The 21006-nt window shown below is 36.6% G+C and overlaps 1 protein-coding gene across 2 annotated transcripts in view; it reads left to right on the top strand.

Moving 5' to 3' along the window:
* The first annotated feature begins 1522 nt into the window (after window positions 1-1522).
* Window positions 1523-21006, top strand: part of LOC140158524 (aquaporin-3-like) — a 36060-nt gene continuing 16576 nt past the window's right edge. Inside the window, exons 1-2 of one of the 2 annotated variants that reach the window (XM_072181642.1) lie at window positions 1523-1724; window positions 15825-15953. In XM_072181642.1, the coding sequence (XP_072037743.1) occupies window positions 1611-1724; window positions 15825-15953 (243 nt within the window). In that variant the 5' untranslated portion in view covers window positions 1523-1610. Of the gene's footprint in view, window positions 1725-9661; window positions 9748-15824; window positions 15954-21006 lie in introns of those variants that run through there. The other variant, XM_072181643.1, reaches the window with a different exon arrangement.

The following is a 21006-nucleotide window of genomic DNA, read 5'->3' as shown; positions in this document are numbered from 1 at the left end:
ATATATTAATCTAGGTGATGAAAACCGATTTTTTGGTTGCTTCGACCAACAATACATCGTGTACCCTTAAGATAAAGAAAGTTGCTGTTCAAATTGAAACTTAAGGCAGCTGTGTACTCTCAGACATGCATGTAGTAAAAGTGCAATAACTTTGTAATTATTTGCGCAAGACATATAAAAGTATACATTTTTATGAAGGCAAGACATCAATAAATCTTAATATAAATACAGATTTGGGGTAAAAACAACAATTATGAAGAAAATCTCAAAAAAGTGAGTTTTTGGCAATATTTGTTAGGTACATCATAACAAAAAACACTCTTTCCAAAATATTTTATTTTGTTTTAGCTCAATCTTGAGGCTCCATTCCAAAAACGGTTTTTTAATTTTTTGATATTGGCCTTATTTTTTGAGATATTGACCATATAAGGCATCAAATTGAACTTTTAAAATTCACAAATGCCTATTTGCACAAAATGATGCCTAAAATCGGAAATAGACCAAAATATAAGAAAATGAGAAAACCGTTTCTTGAGTCGATCAGGCTTTTTACGATGATCATATTTGCTTACCTATAGATGCTGTATTTATTGAGTTATCGTGTACCTAAATCGTCATTTTACCGAGAAAATGAACATTGAAATAATGGCCGTTGAAGTTTAAAGTGGTCACATTTTGCACTTTCATCGAATCTCACAGGAGAATGCGGCAGTTTTCGTTTTTGTACCTATTATTACGTGAACATCGGGTAAATCCACAGCCCCTTGAGAAGTTTGAGCGAAATCCATTCATAACTTGATATTTAAATCGGGGGAAAGAACTTGCAAAAACCCACATTTTATCAGCTAAAACGGAGCCATTTGACCGCTAGGTTTTTGTGAAATCAGTGCTTCCGCGGTGCTTCCATAAGATGCGCCGCGCATGCAGATAAGCGTCGCGTATGCGTAGCGTATTTGTGCGTTAACAAATTGCGCGATTCGCAACGCGATGCGCTGTTGCGCGCGTGTACCCTGCTGGTACAACAAAGATTTTCTTTCCTTTTCAATTTCAAACACGAGTGGAATAGTGAAATAAAATCCTTAAAATATTGCAGTTGGAGTTTACAAATCTGGATTTTCATTCCTTGTATTTATAAAAACATAACAAAGTACAAACATATCAAAAAAACTCAATTTTGAGAAAGAAACAATGTCTAGAGTACACAGCCGCGTTAAGGTCCTTTTAGTGACAAATCAAATGAAAAATTTAGGGGTCTTTGGGTGACAGAGCATACATGTGTTCGAGAAAAAATATGGGGTCTTTTTGTGACAGCAATGCTGAAAATGGGGGTCTTATAACAGCCCTACATAATATAGCCTACGCGTCACTTCCAAAGTAGTGGGAGTCCCCCCGGGCATGGATATTGCAACCTTGAATGTATTGTTGGGTGCTTGAATTTATCGACGATTATCGATTACACAAACCATTTGCGTCATTTTCCAATATCTTGTCAAAATTCAATACGGGAGGCAAGACATATACTCAGCTGGGAGTGAAAGCCCAGTTTTAGAAAGTGAAAGCCCCGTTTTAGATGCACCCCGGTAACCTGGAGAAAACATGCGATAGCGAGTATGCCGAACGGGAAACCAACTACACGTAAAGTCGGCTGGGAACAGCCGGGGCTCGAACCCGGGCAAGGAAAGGATAAAACTAACGTTGGAAGCACTGAGACACTAATTAAAAAGGTATGGTCCTCTCACTGGAAATCGGTTATTCCGGTATGTTTCTTTTTATATTGAAGAGTTGTAGTGCGGTATGTTTATTGGTTTACAGATTCGAAGACCGGGTTCGAAGATAACTTTCAGTGCCCATATCAAACTATAATTAGTGTACTAAATGGACTTATGCTGATTATTTATTTATGGGTCCATGTTATCTGCATGATCAGGTGGGGAAAAACAGATCCGCAGACTTTTTTTGTTGTAAATTGTCTAGTTTTGCAGACCAACTACACACTATAAAAACAACTATAGATTATTCTTATGTTGTCACAGTCACATAAACAAACAAGTTGTTCTTCAAGTGACATATAAGTAGGCCTTATGGTTCAACCCGCCTTGTTATGCCAAACTCGAACATTTGCCCAGTATTTTTTGTGAGACATGAGAGCACACTAGACACACCAAATTACATTATGAATACGAGGAATGTCCTTCTGATATCAAATAATTTTGATTTTGTGAAATTCGCGATATAGGCCTTATACAAATTTTATGACAAATTAATTAAAAATTAACATTTTTGACATTAACAGTCCTCGAAGTAAACTTTATAAATCTATTATATATACTTAAAGCATATTTGGCTGGGATGAAAAGCCGTCCATCATTGACCTTTCATATTGAAGATAATACATGAAATTTTCCAACAGACTAACATTTTTTAGGTCTTTTGAAATTAAACTTCATGTATAAAGGTCAAAACTTTCATTTGATGGTCGGCTTTTCCTCCCACACATGGGTTTGTTTTTATGTCAAAAATGTCAATTTTTAATAATTTGTCGTAAAATTTGTATTAGGCTTTTATCACAAATTTCAAATAATCAAAATGATTTAATATCATGCAGAAGGACATGCATTCCTCGTATTCGAAATATTATCTCTCAAACTTACTGTTCAAACGAGGGTGACCATAAAGGGGTTTTGTAGATTGTTCGTTGTGTCGTATTGTTGTTGTTGCTGCTGTTGCTCTTTCATCCCGGTCGTTCGGGCTATGATTTTTTTGGGTCTCCCTGTCAGTCTGAAACACCGTCAATCAATCCGAACCACCGTCAATCCAAAAATCTAATTGAAGGATAGGGTTATGGTTACTTACTGTAGGGTTAGGGTTAGGGCTAGGGTTAGGGTTGACGTCTTTTACCTATTAATTGCCTATAGTAACCCGTAATTAGATCATTGTTTTGTTGTTATAGATTTTGGAGTGTTAAAATATGTAATAGGCCCTAATCATATTGAAAATAGGCCTACATGCTATCATGTATACATCCATATAATAAGGGCGTGGAAGAGGAGTAGGTGCCTGAGCCTGGTGGCAATAAAAAACTTGCTAAGGCCAGGAAGCTACTCGAACCATAGACCAACTACTTACGGAGGTTCAGGTTCCTTAGCTGCATGGGTACCAGTCTTTACCCTCCAATGTCAGCTTATAGTATTGTCAGTTGTGCTGGTGTCTCCTATAACTAAAAACCTGAAGCCGCACAAAGCAGACCAGATGTAGCGCCAAGAAGATTACTCAAAGAATAAGTATATAGCTGAGGGAAAATCGCAGTAACATTGCTATTATCAAGCCTCAATCAACCAGAGAAGAATTCCACCAATCTGAAGGAAAGCATCATCTTCAAGAAGGGCAATATTGACTGGGTTTCAATTATCCGATCTCACTCACAGCTATATTAGGCTAATCCTTTGCAACCTCTGCGAGCACACGTCATGATACACTGTGTATATCATCCGGCATTTATAGTAGGCTATAGGCCTATACTACCACTCCTTACCATCTCAATACGGCTTCAAGAAGTGCAGACAATGCGACACTCAGTTAATCTTGACCATCCATGACCTGGCGAAAGAACTAGAGTCTAAAGAACAGACAAGTCTCATCTAAAGCCTTCGACAAGGTTTCCCACCTGACGCTTGCTCTTGAAATCAATGGTGGATCCACCTTTCTATCATTATAGCAATCATGGATGCAAGACTTCAACAACTATAGGGCCTACAAACATGTTTTGGTGGATGGATGGAAGAACCAGCAGTGAACGTTACACCAGGTTTTCCTGAAAGAAGTGTCCTTGATCCACTCCTCTTCCTGATTAGCACCGATCTGCCATGTAGCCTGTTTACAAAATTCAGAGTCACGCCTCTTCGCTGATGGGTGTGTGCGTGCTGTAGCCACGACAACATTGACTTGATGCATTGCAGAAGTGGGAGAATAAATTGCTGATGGAGTTCAACACATTCAAATGTCAAGTGGTGTGGGACACAAACAAGAGGAATCCAACACTAATCCTCACACCCCATCCATTTGGTTACAACATTGAAGTTGTGAGATCGGAAAATGCCTAATAATGGGCGTTCACATAGATGCCAAGTTGAACTTTACCACCCATACTTTTTGTCTTTGCATACCCATGTTATTTTGTCTGTGTATATAACACCCAAGTTGACTCTATCTGTAAGAAAGTCAATTCCACCAGAGCTTTCTGCACCCGCAACTTCAACAAAGGCAGTCGCAAAATCATGGAAACTTGTTACACTATACTTGGCAAATATTTGCAGCGACAGCTTTGGATCCTCACTCGTCGCAACATCAAAAGATCAAAAAGGCCCACAGAACAGCAGGATGGATTGTCCTGAACAGCTATATGATTATGATCGTAAATACGGTACCAGCAGGGTACCATCGGGGGTACCATGCTCCAAAGTTTACATTGACCCTCGCTTGAGATATATAGCCATGTTCAGAGTCACTTGAATATCGTGTACAGAATCTGACGATCTTGGTGGACATCAACTGGAGCCAATTCTGCATGCTACAAGGGGACACATCTTACGTTTCTGGTTCGTTACCACACTGTGGCGCTCGAGTCCATCTTCCATGATCCCACGAACCACTATAGGGACTGGATCAGCTTGGATTTTGGCCCTTCAAGGTGTGTGTGGGGGGAGGGGGGGGGGGGGGCTGTCGGTAGCCTATGTTTGTCTGGTATACACTAATCCGACGATGGTGATGGTCAGAATTCATTCCGCCATTAGGCGCGTGAAAGTCGATTCAGAGTTTATCGTCCCCCGCCCGCGTCACTTTTTGGAAACCAAAAACACCCGCGTCAAATTTTCAAAAATGCCAAAATAATTCATTATTTTCAAAGTATCAGTGTTTTCACCAGTTTTAGCAATTGGAAACATATATTTTTGTTTGTAAAACATATATTCATAACTTGGAAGTAAAACCAGGCTCTTTTCTAACTTTTCTAGTCCTTACCCATATAAAAAACATGTTTATAAATCACATGTATGAGTTTGGCTTTAAATCAACACGCATTTTAAATAGGTCAATAATGAAATCTGGTGAAATAATGAAAAATGAAAAATGAAAAAGTCACCTCACCAACCTGGAAAAAAAAGTGACGATAAACTCGGAATTGACTTTCATTGGCCTTACTGGGGGCCATCCGCACTGGGGGCCATCCGCACCAAGTTCGTTCACCCTCTAGGTCGCCCCTCCCAGTTTAGAACAGGGACCTATCATAATGTTTTTTTAATCTGACTATAGCTGTCAATAGGGTATGTCAATAACAAAATATCATCCCGATAAACAAGTCTGATTTGCCCGCGCTTGTTTTTTCAAGTTTGCCGCTGTGAACTACTCTTCTAGTCTCTGGTTTTCAACCCATGATGTGGACCCTGCGACCCGGGAAGAGGGTTCTTCAAATCATTTTGTACGGGGTTATGCCACGCGGACCATGATTCCGACATTTTATACCCATTTAGAAGTAAATGTTACGACCTATTCATTATTCCACAACATTTCACAAAAAACACCCAATTTCGTCAGAATTGGGCGCTTTTAGGAGAAATAGCCAATATGTATACCCAATTTATGTAATGTGTCTTTGCCAAAACCCACCGACATAAACATGATAAAGGAGAGCTGAGGGAGCATGAGTAACCAAAATCCTAAACATACACCCCCGAACTGTGGCACCCGGTCACAAACCGCCCAACCAATCTTTTATTAGGCGCAAGTATCCTGCGCTATTTTCGAGTCGATTGGCCCTGCCGAGCCTCGAACCCACAATACTGTAGGGTGAAAGGCGAGCGCGCTAGTGCGTAATATACCAAAAAGAGGACTTCCCCGTCTGATCATGGTCTGATCTGTATGACATGTACTAACGCACTTATAAAGTTGGCAACCACAAAATGATCATCAATATAGTTTCAATAAATACATAGATTTCTTTGGTTTAATGTTGCAGATTTGAACCAAGGCCAAAGTCATCTCATGCCCCAAATATTAAGTTGTGTCAAGGTTATGTTGTGGGTCTATACGGGTGTTAATGTCAATAAAATGAAATTATGTCAATAATAAACAATAGGTAATGAATTCTTAGGTGACTTAAAAATACTAACAAAACCATAAAAAGTAAAGAATGTGAAATTCCATCTGATTATATAGGCATAGATAAATATTTTCATTTCAATAAAATTATTTCTATAGATTACTATAAAAATTATTTCAAAATGTTATCGTATAAACATAATCTCTAGTGGTAACTTGAACACCTGTGCACCTTCATAAAAACGAATAATTGTTAATCGTTTCTTATCGTTACTTATGTTTAATTTATATTTGATAAAATGTGAAATAAAAGACTATACCAATATAGCTTGCACATTACACTTGATTAAATGGCGCATGCATGCACTTTCATACATTTATTATTATTTCTAGCTGACTTAACCAAATCTATCTCCTGCAAACCATTTATGACAATTTAATAAAATTCTATCTCGCTGTACGGCATCGGTATCAGAGCGCCACATTTTAAGCAAGCTTGTATTTTTGTTTTGGTCGGATTTTATTCTGCCTCCGCAGGAGGTAGTATGCTTTGAAATTTACACCTAAAATGCCGCACATTGCGCGGCATGTAGGCCGATTGTACAAATTTATATTCTGACAAGTACTCTAATTTCCGCCCAATATCGAGAGCCCAATATATATCCCCCACCTCTTTGCGCCATACATAAATTCGCCTATCGCCATTTCCGAATGTTCAAAAAGGTAATCACGCTTCCTCATCATGTGCAATAAATTAGCATTAAAATTAATCTTATTCTATAGGGATTCTAGAAACGCCTAGCACGTGGCGCCAATGGCGTGGGTCTATCAAGTTAATGAATTATGCATTAGAATATTTTCAAACTCATATGTTGTATAATTGAAGACCGAATTAAAAAAGACTAGCTTGCGTATGCCGTCCTGTAAACCAGACCAAAAATGCCATACTGCGCAGGTCAGCAACCAATCACGGCGTAGTCTCCACAGCAGCCAGTTTGGTTCCGCTCCCTCCACACAAACAGTCTGCCAATGGTCACGAACTGGTCCTTTTTGATTCGCTAACGGTTTTCTGCCGACGTCATCCAGCTTGACGTCAAACAAAGCTTTCAATTGGTCGATCGGCTAGACGGCTACTTTATTATTCATGAGCAAGTTTGACCCGCCATCTCGCCAGCTAGACTGAGGTCAATCAAGTTCCCGTATGTACAGCCCTACGGCTATATACGTGTAGCCAATCAGAAACGGCGTTATAAGTGGCCATTGGCAGACTGTTTGTGTGGAGGGAGCGTAACCAAACTGGCTGCGGAGGAGACTAATCACGGCGCGCCTTTGTCATGACGTCAGACGCAAACTAGTCTTTTTTAATTCGGTCTTTAATTATAGGTTGTAGCCTCAGCGCTCATCAGCAGCCACACCACCTCAATGCCTTCGGTGTGATCAGCAGCTTTATCGTTGAAGACAAGTTGGAAAACCGTTATGCTGTGGCAATGGGAATACACCTCAAACAAGGTTTAATTTCATGATTACATGAAACCTGATTATTAATGCAAAAACTTTGGCTGGAGAAGTTGAAGCTGACGTTCATGGCGACACTTTGGATGTGATAATTTGACATCATGGATTGTTTTGTGCAAAATTGAGGTATTTTTTGTGCCACGGCGAGTCAGCAGACCGACTGGCATGCATGCTAGGCTCGACTAGGCCACAATCATGATCCGATGCATTTGAACTGCAATGTATGGTATGATACGCCCCCGGGGGGGGCACTCACATGTTAAGGTGGTACGGGTATGTGCGGCGGTCAAGGGTCCCTTTTTCAGGCTCTCTGGCAGTTCCTTAAGCCCCACATTTGGATCTGCTCCAGTTCTTTGAGCCTCAAACTCTGACAATTGTAGCTCTTTAAGCTCAAATTTGGAAAAAAAATTAGAATTTTTTAGCTCAACAGCCTATAATTTGGCCCTAATTTCAGTTCTTCAAGCCCCTATTTTGCCCGAAAATCAGTTCTTAGTTCCCAAAGTTCGGCGCTCCGCGCCGCACACCCCTACCAAAATTTAAGTTGAGTGCCCCCCCCCCGGGGATACGCCTAGCCGCGCCTATGGCCGGCTTCATTGCTGCCCGGGCATTGCTGTTCAAATACATGTACTAAAGTATTGCAATTTTATTGCGTTGATATAATTCGGAATAATTCGTTTTAAAGTATTTGCTTCCCCAATTCCCATGCGTGGTTGTGTTTTATGTTCTACTGAGTACTGTTGCAATATTTTTGCATGCATACCCATGACCGTTTCAAGACTTTGACTGAGAAATTTGCTTTTTGTTTGTTAAGATAAAAATAAAAATAAAATGCAAGAATCATCTTTCCCCACACAATACTTCTTACAAACAAGGTGTTGATATTGGCCCTTTCGATGCAAGACAAAGCACAAATGAAGGAAACAAAACAAAACAATAATGTTTTTGATTTTTTATTCAATTACACATACAAAAGAGTAATGACCTATAAAAGACCCCCTAAATATAATAATATTAATATTATTTTAGTCCTGAATACAAAATATAATAAACAAGCATTAAAAAATCTGAAACGTTACAATCGTAATTTTCAGTCAAAAATCCACGAGAAATGACTCTTGATACAACTTAGGCATATATGCATTTAAAAAACAGAAACGGCTGCCTGCATCTGGAACTCTTCATATCTGAAAGTTTGAAGGTCTTATTTCATACATCAGAATTATCTGCAAGATGGCTTTAGGTGACCGTGGCCCTATTGGCTAATGCACAAATTTAGATTTTCTTTCTATTTAAATAATATGTTAAAGCTTATGCCCTGTAGATTACATTCGGTTCTTGAGATATGGCCTGTCAAAATGGTGCGAACCCAAAACAAAAAATTGGCAACAACTTTCTTTTTTATTTTCTATATTTTGACAAGTCCAGTTGCCAGATGATTTTCTAATTACATGTATGAATTATGCAAAGTAAAGATTTCAGATACAATTAAAAGAGCTATAGTAGGCCTACTGAGGCATGGTACATGGGTAGAACACACACTGTAGACCTACTACAAAATTACGGTTGCGTTTTGGCAAATTTCAATTTGCATAATTAATTTGGGCCACTTATTAGAAAAGTTGATTAGGGCCCTAATTAATTATGCAAATGGAAATTTACATGGAAAAAGGCATTCATGGGTTTTATATCTTATTTTGTAGCCGATCTGAACATTCTACTTTGTACAATTCTTGCATATATAATTAGAAAATAAGGCCTACCTGACATCATTGCATATCAAAAATAAAAGAAATTTGTTGCCAACTTCTTGGTTTCGCGCCATTTTGACAGGCCATATATTTTGGTAACCGAATATCCGATTAAAATAAAATTTTCAGTCTTGTAATCAGGAGAGAATGGACTCACATATTTCAATCAGACAAAAATCTATATCCAATAGCGTTACCTTAAAGCTAGCATTATAAGTGTCTCCTTAACTAATAACAAAAGGTGCCCACTGGTATCTTGGAGGCATTGTCTTTTTTAAAGACATTTCTTGTTTTGGATGAGTTAGGTTGTGTGCCACCAGTGCCGCGCTATTTATGCTTTTACACGCCCACCCTCATGGAAAGGTTGGACATAAGCGAAGCAACACGCAAGGTAAGCCTACTATGCATGGTCAATGTTTTATTCACGGCATAATACTTTGTTTAGGTTTAATTGAAATAGGTTATATGTAATTTTTGATATCACGATGTTTATAATTAAGACATGACGCAGGTATGAATGAAGTAAAACTTGCATGATATGAAAGGATTTGGTTTAGAATGATTTGGAAGATTGAAGAGCTATTCGTGCAATTGTTACAATAATCATTATAGGTGTATTGGTTATTACCATTTGATATCATTATTGCAATCATCATTATCATTATTTCATTCATTTTGAATATTGCTTTTAATAACTTGTTAATTGATAATTTTAGGACGATACATCTAATAATTAAAATTGTTTTGACCTTCTATGAGTGTCGTTGAGGGAGGACGCGTAAATGTTATGGATCCATGAAGGGGAAGGGCGTTATCATAAAGAGGTGTTCCGCTCTATCCTGAAAAGACCCTTATTGGTGGCTTTCTGAGTTTCTTTTTTCATTTTGCAATTTTACATGCTTTCCGACATCCAAAGACTATTATAATTATGCAAAACGCCTGTTTTGGTATTGCCGAAAGCCCATGTTCTGCTAATTCCTGGCATATTTGCCACTAAAACAAATGCTATATTTCACCTTTTAATTGAGAAGCACATAATTTGTCAAAGATGAAGTGTTTCATAATGATTAATCTGGATATGGGTTCAAGTGAACATTTTCAACGTTGTACGAGTTCAGATATTTTGGTTAAAAATGCATTTTTGTGTGATTTTACCCGAATAGCTATACCATGATAACTTGCCAGTGGAAACTTGCCAGATAAAAATATACATTTAATATAAAGCATATAATTATAGCGCTTTAGAACCTACCACATGTTATGTATATCATAGGCTACTATGCCATGTTGAATGTTATCAATTTCAAACGATGTTACCATATGACGAACGAATTACTTTTAAGTTATGCAGCAGTCTGTAAATGGTATAAGTATTCGCTGCTATCATTTTAGATATTATTAGTCACGCGTTCTTTCGTCTATCGGTGTAATCATGGTATAAATGCTTAGGCTTTTTCTTGCATAATAACATTATTTGTTTATTTTTCCTATAGACCTTTTAATTACTCAAATTCACCATCTCTTGAAAACAGGTTTCAATTTCAAATCATGCAAGACTATTTTGACGAAGTATCAATATTTTGATTTATATTTAGAAAGTGGACACTCAAATCAGAAGACCATCTCCTTCGCAGAAATGTGAACATTCTACTTAAAAACCCAACCGGTGCTTGTAAGGCCAAGTAAAAATAAAAACATGTTTCTCGTCCGGGTTTTTAAAAATTAGGAGAACGAGGGGCTTTTTATTTTTCATTTTTTATTGGAAAACGACGCTAAAAACCTGTATATGGCACCATCTTTCGGGTATTCGACATACAGATTGATATCTGAGAAAAAGGAGGAGGCCCTTTTTATTTTATTGTTTTGAGAGGTAGACCCTCTAGTGATCACAAAACTCTTCTTAAATGATGTATTATGCATTTATAAAGCCGTAAAATAAGTTTCAACTTCTGAAACATCTTTTTCTACAAGTTATAACTGAAAGTTTACAAAATAAAAAGAAATTTGAAAAATCTTCAAAAAATGAGGAGGGCGCGGACGAGAAACATGTTTGTTTTTTTACTCGGCCTAAATGGACAATGATATCAATGATCGTTCACAAATCAACATGAATTGACCAGGATTAAATTAAGTCAGAGCCAAATAGATAATAAGAACATAAAAGAGCAAATATTGCTCCAAAGATTTTTGAAAATGTATCTCATTTCCAATACTATTTAAAAAAACCACCAAAAACTATTTTTATTGTTATTGTGCGGGTTAGCTCTTTCCATATACCTTTAAAAATATTCAAAAACATTTTTGATTAAACAGCACTTGATAATTGCATGAAATCAATCGCTTTTACCATATTAGCTTTAAAGCTTGCAATAGCGTGCAAGCATCATGTGGCTTCGGCTATACCATAATTATTATACAGGCCTAAAAAGTAATGTTTAGGTTATAGGTTCATCAGATATAGAAAAAATAGTTACCATTTTCTAAAAATATATTTTCATGTTATATAATGCCCTAATGTCACGATATTTATTCATTTATTTATTTATTTATTTATTTATTTATTTATTTATTTATTTATTTATTTATTTATTTATTTATTTATTTATTTATTTATACATTTATTTTTGTGTAAAGCTATGGTTTTGGATATAAAGTGTTTTTGCATTAATATTGATGATTTTGAGTAAACGTGTGAATGAGGTCTCGTTGTTTGTTTCATGGTTTCTCTTTTACCAAATGAAAAATGGGATGACTAAAAGCTTATAATGTCCATGTTTTCATTAAAAAAGAGAACAATTGATCCCCTTTCCTAATATTAAAATTTTGGGAGGGCGGGTTAGTGTAGTGGTCTTCTCACTGCTTCTCTCCACTGTGGCCGGGGTTCAATTCCTCGCGGTGCCACATGTGAGTTTGATTGCCGATCCATGCTCGTCCTCGCAGGTTTTTCTCCGGGTACTCCGGTTTTCCTCCTGCATCTAAAATCGGACCTCTTCCCATATCCCTGTCCCGTCATATCTGGATGGCGTCCCTTAAATTTAGTAGCCTTTGAGCACTATTGGGATTAGCATGGCTTCGGCCGAATGTTATAAATAAATAAAATAAATAAAGACACTTTCCCTGTTATAACTTGAAGAGAAACTAGAATGTGTCCTTTTTTGGTTTAAACAGGTATCACTGAACTCCATATCCCACTCCTGGTATATAGGCCCTAAAATCAAAAATAAACAAGAAATTGCTGGGGGTATAACGCCAAAAGGAATCGAGGTTGAAGGTGCACGGGACTGCTTATTTATACTTTCACCTTTGTATAATCAAGTTGTATGCCGCGCCGATCGGATCGCATTGAACTTGATTAAAATTGGAGTAGAACTTAAATAAGTTGACAGATTTGTTGTTTGCGTCGCCGGCGAGGTGGTTTCATTTACACGTATAGAATGTTTTTGTAAATGTTAATCTTGTAATTTATACTTTAGTCGCTAACGACGGGCGATTGAGATATGACCAATGAGCATGAGCTGATCGTTTATATTGGTGTAGGCTTATCATTGATTACAGGAATGCGAGTTATATTGCCTAGAGTTAGGCCAACAATGCAACCCGCTTCTACGTGTAGGCCTATACACCATAAAATTGAGTTAGATTATGTGAGCCCAGATTTGCGCAAATATAGTTCATTCAAAGGCCATGATTTGGTGAATTTAACATTTTTCTCACCTTTTGACGGAAATCGCAAGTATACCCGCTCAGTTTATTGTTGGAATTAACATGCTAAAAGAACCGTGTATATTCAGGTGCTATGCTATGTCACCCGTACAAATCCACCGGGTTAAACGATATTGCAACTAAAAGTTTGGAACAGAAATTGTCTAATGTGGTGTGATATATACATGGCTAACAAAAATAGTAAAAGTCATTTGTAAAAGAAGTTATTTCCATTCATGAATAACACTGACTTCACTCGATTGCAACTCTGACTGACTAGCCCCTCCCTGAAGAAATACTTTCTGTGATACTCCTTTCACAACTTATTTATAGTTGTTTGACAGTTGACACTGAACTTGACAAATTGCCAGCTAAATACAGCGTACTTTTTGATAGTAGGGGCCTACATTGCATTTTTAAGAGAAATGGATATTTGCTCGGAATGTTGTTAAAATTGCTAACAAGGGGACAATCATGACTGGATAGCGCACATAGTAGTGCAGTTATGTCCACGGCAAATTCACCGTGACCTTTCCAGCCATAAACCCGCTTAGTGAAGATTAAACCGAGATATGCAGTACTAAACCAATATAGTAATCGATTGTCCAATGCAAATTTATTACCACGTGATAATATTAATCCGATGAGCGATCAAATTGTCCGCTACGGTCGACTAATCCAATCGATAATGACGCTATTGATATGTACGGTCGCTCCACTGACCGAGTTTTGGGGTATTTTTCAATGGTTTGCTGTCATTTACTCATCAAGGCGGTCCCCCGTTATTATAAAGACTATGCTAATGATTTAAAGATTGACATGTAGAGAATAAACCATACTTGATTGACAGAAAGTACTAAGTTTGTACCTATTACGGTTTCGTGACACCCCTCTTCCAAATGCGACCAAGCCAGGGCGGTCCGGTGAAGCAAAATGTGCATTGGAATAACACGGGAGTTTGGATATAGATGGTAGGATTTCTTTCTCATACAAATGTATGGTCCCCCGTTATTAAAGCTTGTACCGGGTTGAAAATTCAGAGAAAAGAATAAGTATAAATTGAAACATAGAGCAAGTACTAAAATCATAGCTTTTATACGTTTTGATATATGACGCTAACTAATTCATCTCATATATCTACAACACAGCGCTACAAGTAGGGGTCAATTGCCTATTGTGAGTGCCCCTGTGTTGTGTGCATACATGTATATCAACAATAACTGCATGATGAGGTAACAAAAGCGCATATAATTTATATAGTGATTTTATTGTCATCATGATGCACCGTGATATTATATGATATTACCCATAAGTCTCAGCACAGGAATTCGCTGACCACTGAGAGAGAAAAGAGCAAAGAGAAAAGAGGAGACAAATGGGAAGACGTGACTTTTCAGAGATTTTTTTTAAAAAGAGGTCAAACATGCCAATGATCGTTTGGAAAATGTTGAGCAATTTGTCTCTTTACGTTTACAAGCACGTATCATCCTTCGATAAATTGTTGCAAAGTTCCGTCAAATGAAAAATGTGTTAAGAGTAAAAAGTCTAATGAGATACGCATCAGCGTTGCATGGTGCAGGACTGCTTCAACGCTTTGGTGCTTGCAAAATGTTCAAAGAATGTTATAAGCCCTTAAGGGATCTAAAATGAGCGTTTATTGCGTTTCGACAGTATTTTTTGTGCGACATGAGAGCACCTCAGACCTATCGAATTGCATTCTGAATACGAAGCATGTCTTTCTGATATCAAATAATTTTCATTTTTGAAAATCACAATATAATACAAATTTTATGACAAATTATAAAAATTTGATATTTTTCAAATTTTGATATATAACAGTCCTCGAAGTGAATTATATAAATCTAATGATATATTCTTAAAAAGTGTATGTAGCAGGGAGGAAAAGCCGACGGTCAATTGAAAATTTTGACCTTTCATGTTGAAGATATGGATTTTTTCCCAAAAGACCTAATTTTTGTTGGTGTTTTGGGAAAAAAAATCCATATCTTCAATACGAAAGGTCAACATTTTCAATTGATCGTCGGCATTTCATCCCACCTACATACACTTTAAGTATAAATCATCAGATTTATAAAGTTCACTTCAAGTACTGTTAAATATCAAAAATATCAATTTTAATGATTTGCCATAAAATGTGTATTAAATTGCGAATTTCAAAAATGAAAATTATTTGATATCAGAATGACATTCTTCGTATTCAGAATGCAATTCGATATGTCTGATGTGCTCTAATGTCCCAAAATAAATACCGTCCAAACGTTCATACCCCAGCCCTTAAAACGTTATAAATTTTGATTGCCATCATTGCAGATATCGGCTCGTTTGAACTGCAGTCTTTCTCAACTTCCCTGGTTTAAACAAGTACACAATTATCGCTCCGTGAATATGCAATTTTATGACAAAATCAGGATTTTCCTAAAAATGGGGTAAACATTTGGTGAATCTTTAGAAGGCTGTATCTTCGCAACGGATTGTCCGATTGAGTTGATTCAAACGGTTTTTAAATCATTTTGCAGAAGAAACAATCCTGACAGAAAAAGTAAATCCATTCTCAAATCTTCATGTGGCCCCCTAATTATATTACCAGAAGATGAAACTTAACCCCTTGGCAAATACGAGTTTAATGCGTCACTATAGGATACAAGCACCAGCCATCCAGGAATTGAACCCACCACCTGATATACCGGTATATATAATTCGGTACTCTGTGCACTAATATTTTGTTCTTGTTTCTCACACTTTCAGAAAGACAAATCCAACATGGCTGAAGCGTGGTTCCAACGCAGCGTCGAATCGAAGCTTCAACGTCTTAGAATTCGAAGCCTTCTTGGAAGACAGTTCTTAGCAGAGTTCTTTGGTACTTTTATACTTGTCGTAAGTTGAAATGAACTTAACTTAAACCTAGTGTAAATATAGTACATTAAAACTGTCTCCACATACGAATCCTCGTACGTTTCACATGGCAGCAAAGTTATCTTTCCCGGGACTGGCGCTTCCTTGACCAAGGGTCTTCCAAAAATAACTGAATGAAGGGGTATGGGTAATAATAATAATAATAATAATAATAATAATAATAATAATAATAATAATAATAATAAATGATGTATATTCCTGGAGTATATAAATGAATGGATGTTATCTTGATGCATTATAGTATCTATCAGAATCAAAGCACTAGCATGGGTTATATATACGACAAAAAGATACTGGAAAAAGTAACGACATTTTATAGTGAATAGTTGGCATGATAAAATGTTAATGATACCAAAGACACAAAAAGACAGGGTTTTATTTTGTCGTTAATCTACAAAAGCGCGGGAACATGTCATTTGTAGTTGAACACAAGCCCAAAAGCAATGAAAGTTTATGATCCATTGCCAGTATTATACCAGAAAGCAGAAATGAACAGCACCAATCGCGTTAAACTGAAAAGTATATGTTAGTTGTCATGGTTATGGTATATTAACCTAAGCTAAGCACAAATTAATGTGCAAATGAAGAGCACACTACTAATATAAATTCCAAAATATGAGCGAAGCATTGAGCATTTTATCAGTAGTAATAACTAATATGAAAACATGACCAAAATGAAGGGTAACAAAAAGTTAGAACTATTGCGTTAACAAAAATGAAATTTTATATCATTGAGGCAAACGACACGATACGTCTTTGATCTCAGTTGTACGGGAGATTTGGACATATCTAGACTGCAAACCAGAGTCAAGTGCGGCCAAAACAGAGGAAAGGGCATGAGAAAATATATATTTTGCAATAACAATTTACTTTTAGTGATACAAACATTTCTAGTGACACGTATTTAGTAATATTGATGATAGTGTATACTCCGTGCTCGTGCCGATGCGCATGATTCAAAGGACAATACACAAAAAACAAATGCAATAGTCATAACTTCAACATCGGACACCTTCATGACCTTGATCGACGTTTTTTCTTCTATATAAAGATGCTGAATTGTTGTTTGATTTAACGTGGGCTTCAGCTATAGCATGACCTAATTATCAGCACACTTCAACAATTATTCCGCTGCCATTAGAATACCGTAGGCCTATATCAGAATCATTTCCGCTTCACCAAGTCCGCAACTGATGCGCAGGTATAATCCCAGCGACTTAAAAGATTGTGATTACCCCCAGCAGCTCCCCATTACACATGGGTGGAGTGAAGCAATTGGGAATTAAACTATCTTGCTCAAGGACGCAACATACTGGCTGTGGTGGGGCTCGAACCCGCAACCTTTCAATTATGAAGTTCGCGCCCTAACCACTGGGCCACCGTGCTTCACATAACCCCTCATAACTAACACAGAATTGTGTCATAAACTTGACTCTGAAAGCATGTTATTTGTGATAGCAAGGTTGATTCCAAAGCGAGAGTGCGATTATAACGACTTTGTACACATTTGTTATACCAATTTTTGTTCTTTTTATCTTCTTGTGTCGTAACCAAGGCAACATCTTTAGAATCACGTCTTTGAGTCTAAAAATAAATGAAAAGATAAAAGTACCTCATGAAAGTGATATGGAGCTCGAAGCTGATGTACAATAATAATTTTTGAGGAATTTGTGCATGTATACGTTTTGAGGCAGTATACAACTATACATTGGTATAGGTCAGCAGCAAAATATATAGACAAATATTGCAGTGGTTGTAGATCGGTTTAATTCTTTAAAAATATTTTATTGTCAAAATGTGTGTATTTAATTAAAACAACAACAAACACAAACAAACTCGATTTCTTTAAATATACTGCATGTATGTTTGAATGAAACCACCGTAAACCAGATGTTTGCTGTACTTCTGAATTTTTACACCGTAATCAATAACATAATTATAACGCATGAATTGAAGGATTGCGCGAGTCATTGCATTAAAATAAACGATGTTTTTCTATATACGATGATCATGTCAGATATTAAAATTGATTCATATTATTAAAGACAATTGTGATGTAGTTATGAGATGCTCGTTGGTGAGGTGTGTCTGATATGATGATACCCGCTCCTATATAAACCCTATATGGCCATGATAGCGCGGCAATTTTCATTATGGGATTCGTCGTAATGGTGACTTACTCAAGGTATTCATGGTATTGTGGATGTAGGTCTCATATGGTTGACTACTCTAACCATGCTAACATGATTATTAATGCATCTCAAGTTGAAATAAGCGATTTTTTTCATAACAAAATAAACCAGTACAGTGTAACGTAACGTTATTAAATACCAACGCTGTATGCTCAAGGCAGGGAGTTGTGAGCTCAGGTCCCTCGATGGTCTTATGACACATTTTTATTTCGTGGATATTAGCATTTATGCGCGGTTTCTTTTGCTTTCCGTAGCTGTAAAAGCATTTTTCATGCAAGCAATGCTATATAATTTGAGCGCTTACGTTGAGAGCTATTATTGACTACTGTTATTAAGTATTATCTTCATATTAGATGAAAGCTTTATTAGGCATTTACATTACTTTTTTTTAAACAATCCTACAGCTTCCAACAACAATTTAAACATGTTAAACGGGCAATTAAATAAGATTGAAAATATATAATATGGCTGCAAATGATCAGATCAAGTCATCATGATGCTATTGAAAATTGGAACCCATTTGAGCAAGTTTTTCTATAGGCATATTCGTTCATGCACATGCATATACATGACTTAGCTTTAAAAGCTTAAAATTAGGTCAGTTTGAAATAGCCTCGTCGTGTTATCAATTAACATTAACCCAAGCGAGCTTTTTTACCGGGCTTTTTTTAGTATATAGTTAAGTTAGTGGAGCTGAAGGAGTAGCTCAAAAGTGAAGTCCGGAACCCCTGTTTTTTCCCATTTTTTTTCCAGATTCATTACCTATACACAATACATATAAATGAAGAGCTTGTTTCCACACCATGTTAAGTCCACAACCACATGTTCCTCATTTTCTTATCCTCTGGTTCATTTACTTGTGTGACACAATCACAATTACTTCAACAAGTTTGACATTAGCAAATGAGTTGATCATCAAGCCATTATTTACCACAACAATGCTGTTTAACAATATACAGACTATTGTTCTCATTTGGGAAACAAAGGTCTCACACAGTTTTGTTATGTGCATCCATCTACTGTTTGCTTTGTAATGGTGCATCAAACTGAAATTACTATACCTATATCATCACAACCCATTGCAATATCGCACAGGTAAACATGGTAAATCAGACACATGTGTTTGTGGACTTAAAACATGCAGGGTTTGGAAATACGCTCTTCAAATGTAGAAAATATATAAATTTAAAGGAATTTTGTCGAGTGGTTCTATTATGAGCGAAAAACCTTAACTATAAATTCAGTTTCAGAATCAAGATAACAATTTTTATAATCTAAGTAATTTGTTAATGCATTACACGCGTAACTGTATGGCGTAACCCTGAAAGAAAAACTTGAAGATTGACTATTGATTCGGAACATTTAAGTAATATTTTTTTAAACATGAATTTTTGGTCAATTAGAGAATCCAAACATACACATTGTTCATGATGCAGTCATGTCTACAGTAGAATTCATCTCGACCTTTGCAGGACTTAACCCCATTAAAAGCTATTAAACCAAGATAACACTCATTGAAACAGCTCAACTGATTAAATCGGATCTTCTCTGGCTGTGCACATGTGACTGTTTTCATGTGCGATATCGCAATAAAGTTTGTATTATAGCTTCAGTTTGGTAACCGATTATAAAGAAAACGAAAGGAAACAATGGTATGTGTAGGCCTACTTTTGTTCACGAAATGAGACAATGGCGTGCTTTTTGTAAACCAGCATTCTTGAAAATGAGCAACATAATGATTGTTGACTTAACACGGTTTGGAAATAATTTCTTCATATTTTTGGTGTTATCTGTCGTTTACATATCCTTCCTAAAACACAAAAGTACGACCCTCTCCAAACACCTAAATTAGCTAAAAATTTAGGACATGTTACAAAACTATATTGTCTAGAATTTTAGAAGAGTACTTTTAATATTGGCCGGTTATTTTTCACACAGCGACGTTAACTAGGCAATGTACTATTACCTATAACATTAACTAAAACACCAAAGTACGAATATTTCCAAACATCTAAATTAGCTAAAAATTTAGGACATGTTAAAAAACTATATTTTCTAGAACTTTAGAAGAGTAGCCTACTTTTAATATTGGCCGGTTATTTTTCACACAGCGACGTTAACTAGTCATATCCCCATACTTATAACGTAGGGCTATTTGTAGAGGTCACGCGTCAATGGGAAAGAGCACACCGTATTGTGTATAGGAAAACGGACAGTAACTGCAGTATGTTTGGCCTTATACTGGGGTGAACATCGATATCACGTACTATACGAGGGATGGTCATCGATAAGATTCCACAACTATTATGTATATGGTCGAATCCAACCAAAAGTGTCCACGGGCCAAAAATAAAAGTCCGAAATAAAAATGTCTCCACAATTTTTCCTTTTGCCCATTGATTGATGACATATTGGCCTTATAGGAACCAAAAGTGCCATTACTAATCTTGAAAAATAAATCCAGGACGTGTGATAGTAAATGTGATGTCAAAACCCAATGTTACCTACGAATACCACTAGGATGCTTTCACTATCGCAATACTAATCAACCTAAAACAAATGGAATATTCCCATTAACGCTTTTTTCGTGTAATGTAGACCACATGGTGTCAGGAAAATGCTAGCTCAACCAGAAAATATTTGTTTTTTATTTTTATAACGCGATCAATATGATCTTAGTCAATTTATGCTAGTTTATTTTTGAAAATGAAATTTAGGTCAGTTTCTGTATTTTATTTATAAAATGAGTATGAATCAATTTACACATTGTATAAGAACGAGTAGGATATATGTTTTCAAGAATATTAGGAATTATACGCATA

The sequence above is a fragment of the Amphiura filiformis genome, chromosome 8, assembly GCF_039555335.1.
Source record: "Amphiura filiformis chromosome 8, Afil_fr2py, whole genome shotgun sequence".
Classification (NCBI taxonomy): domain Eukaryota; kingdom Metazoa; phylum Echinodermata; class Ophiuroidea; order Amphilepidida; family Amphiuridae; genus Amphiura; species Amphiura filiformis.
Note: the sequence above shows the minus strand (reverse complement) of the source record. Positions and strands in the feature narration are given on the sequence as shown.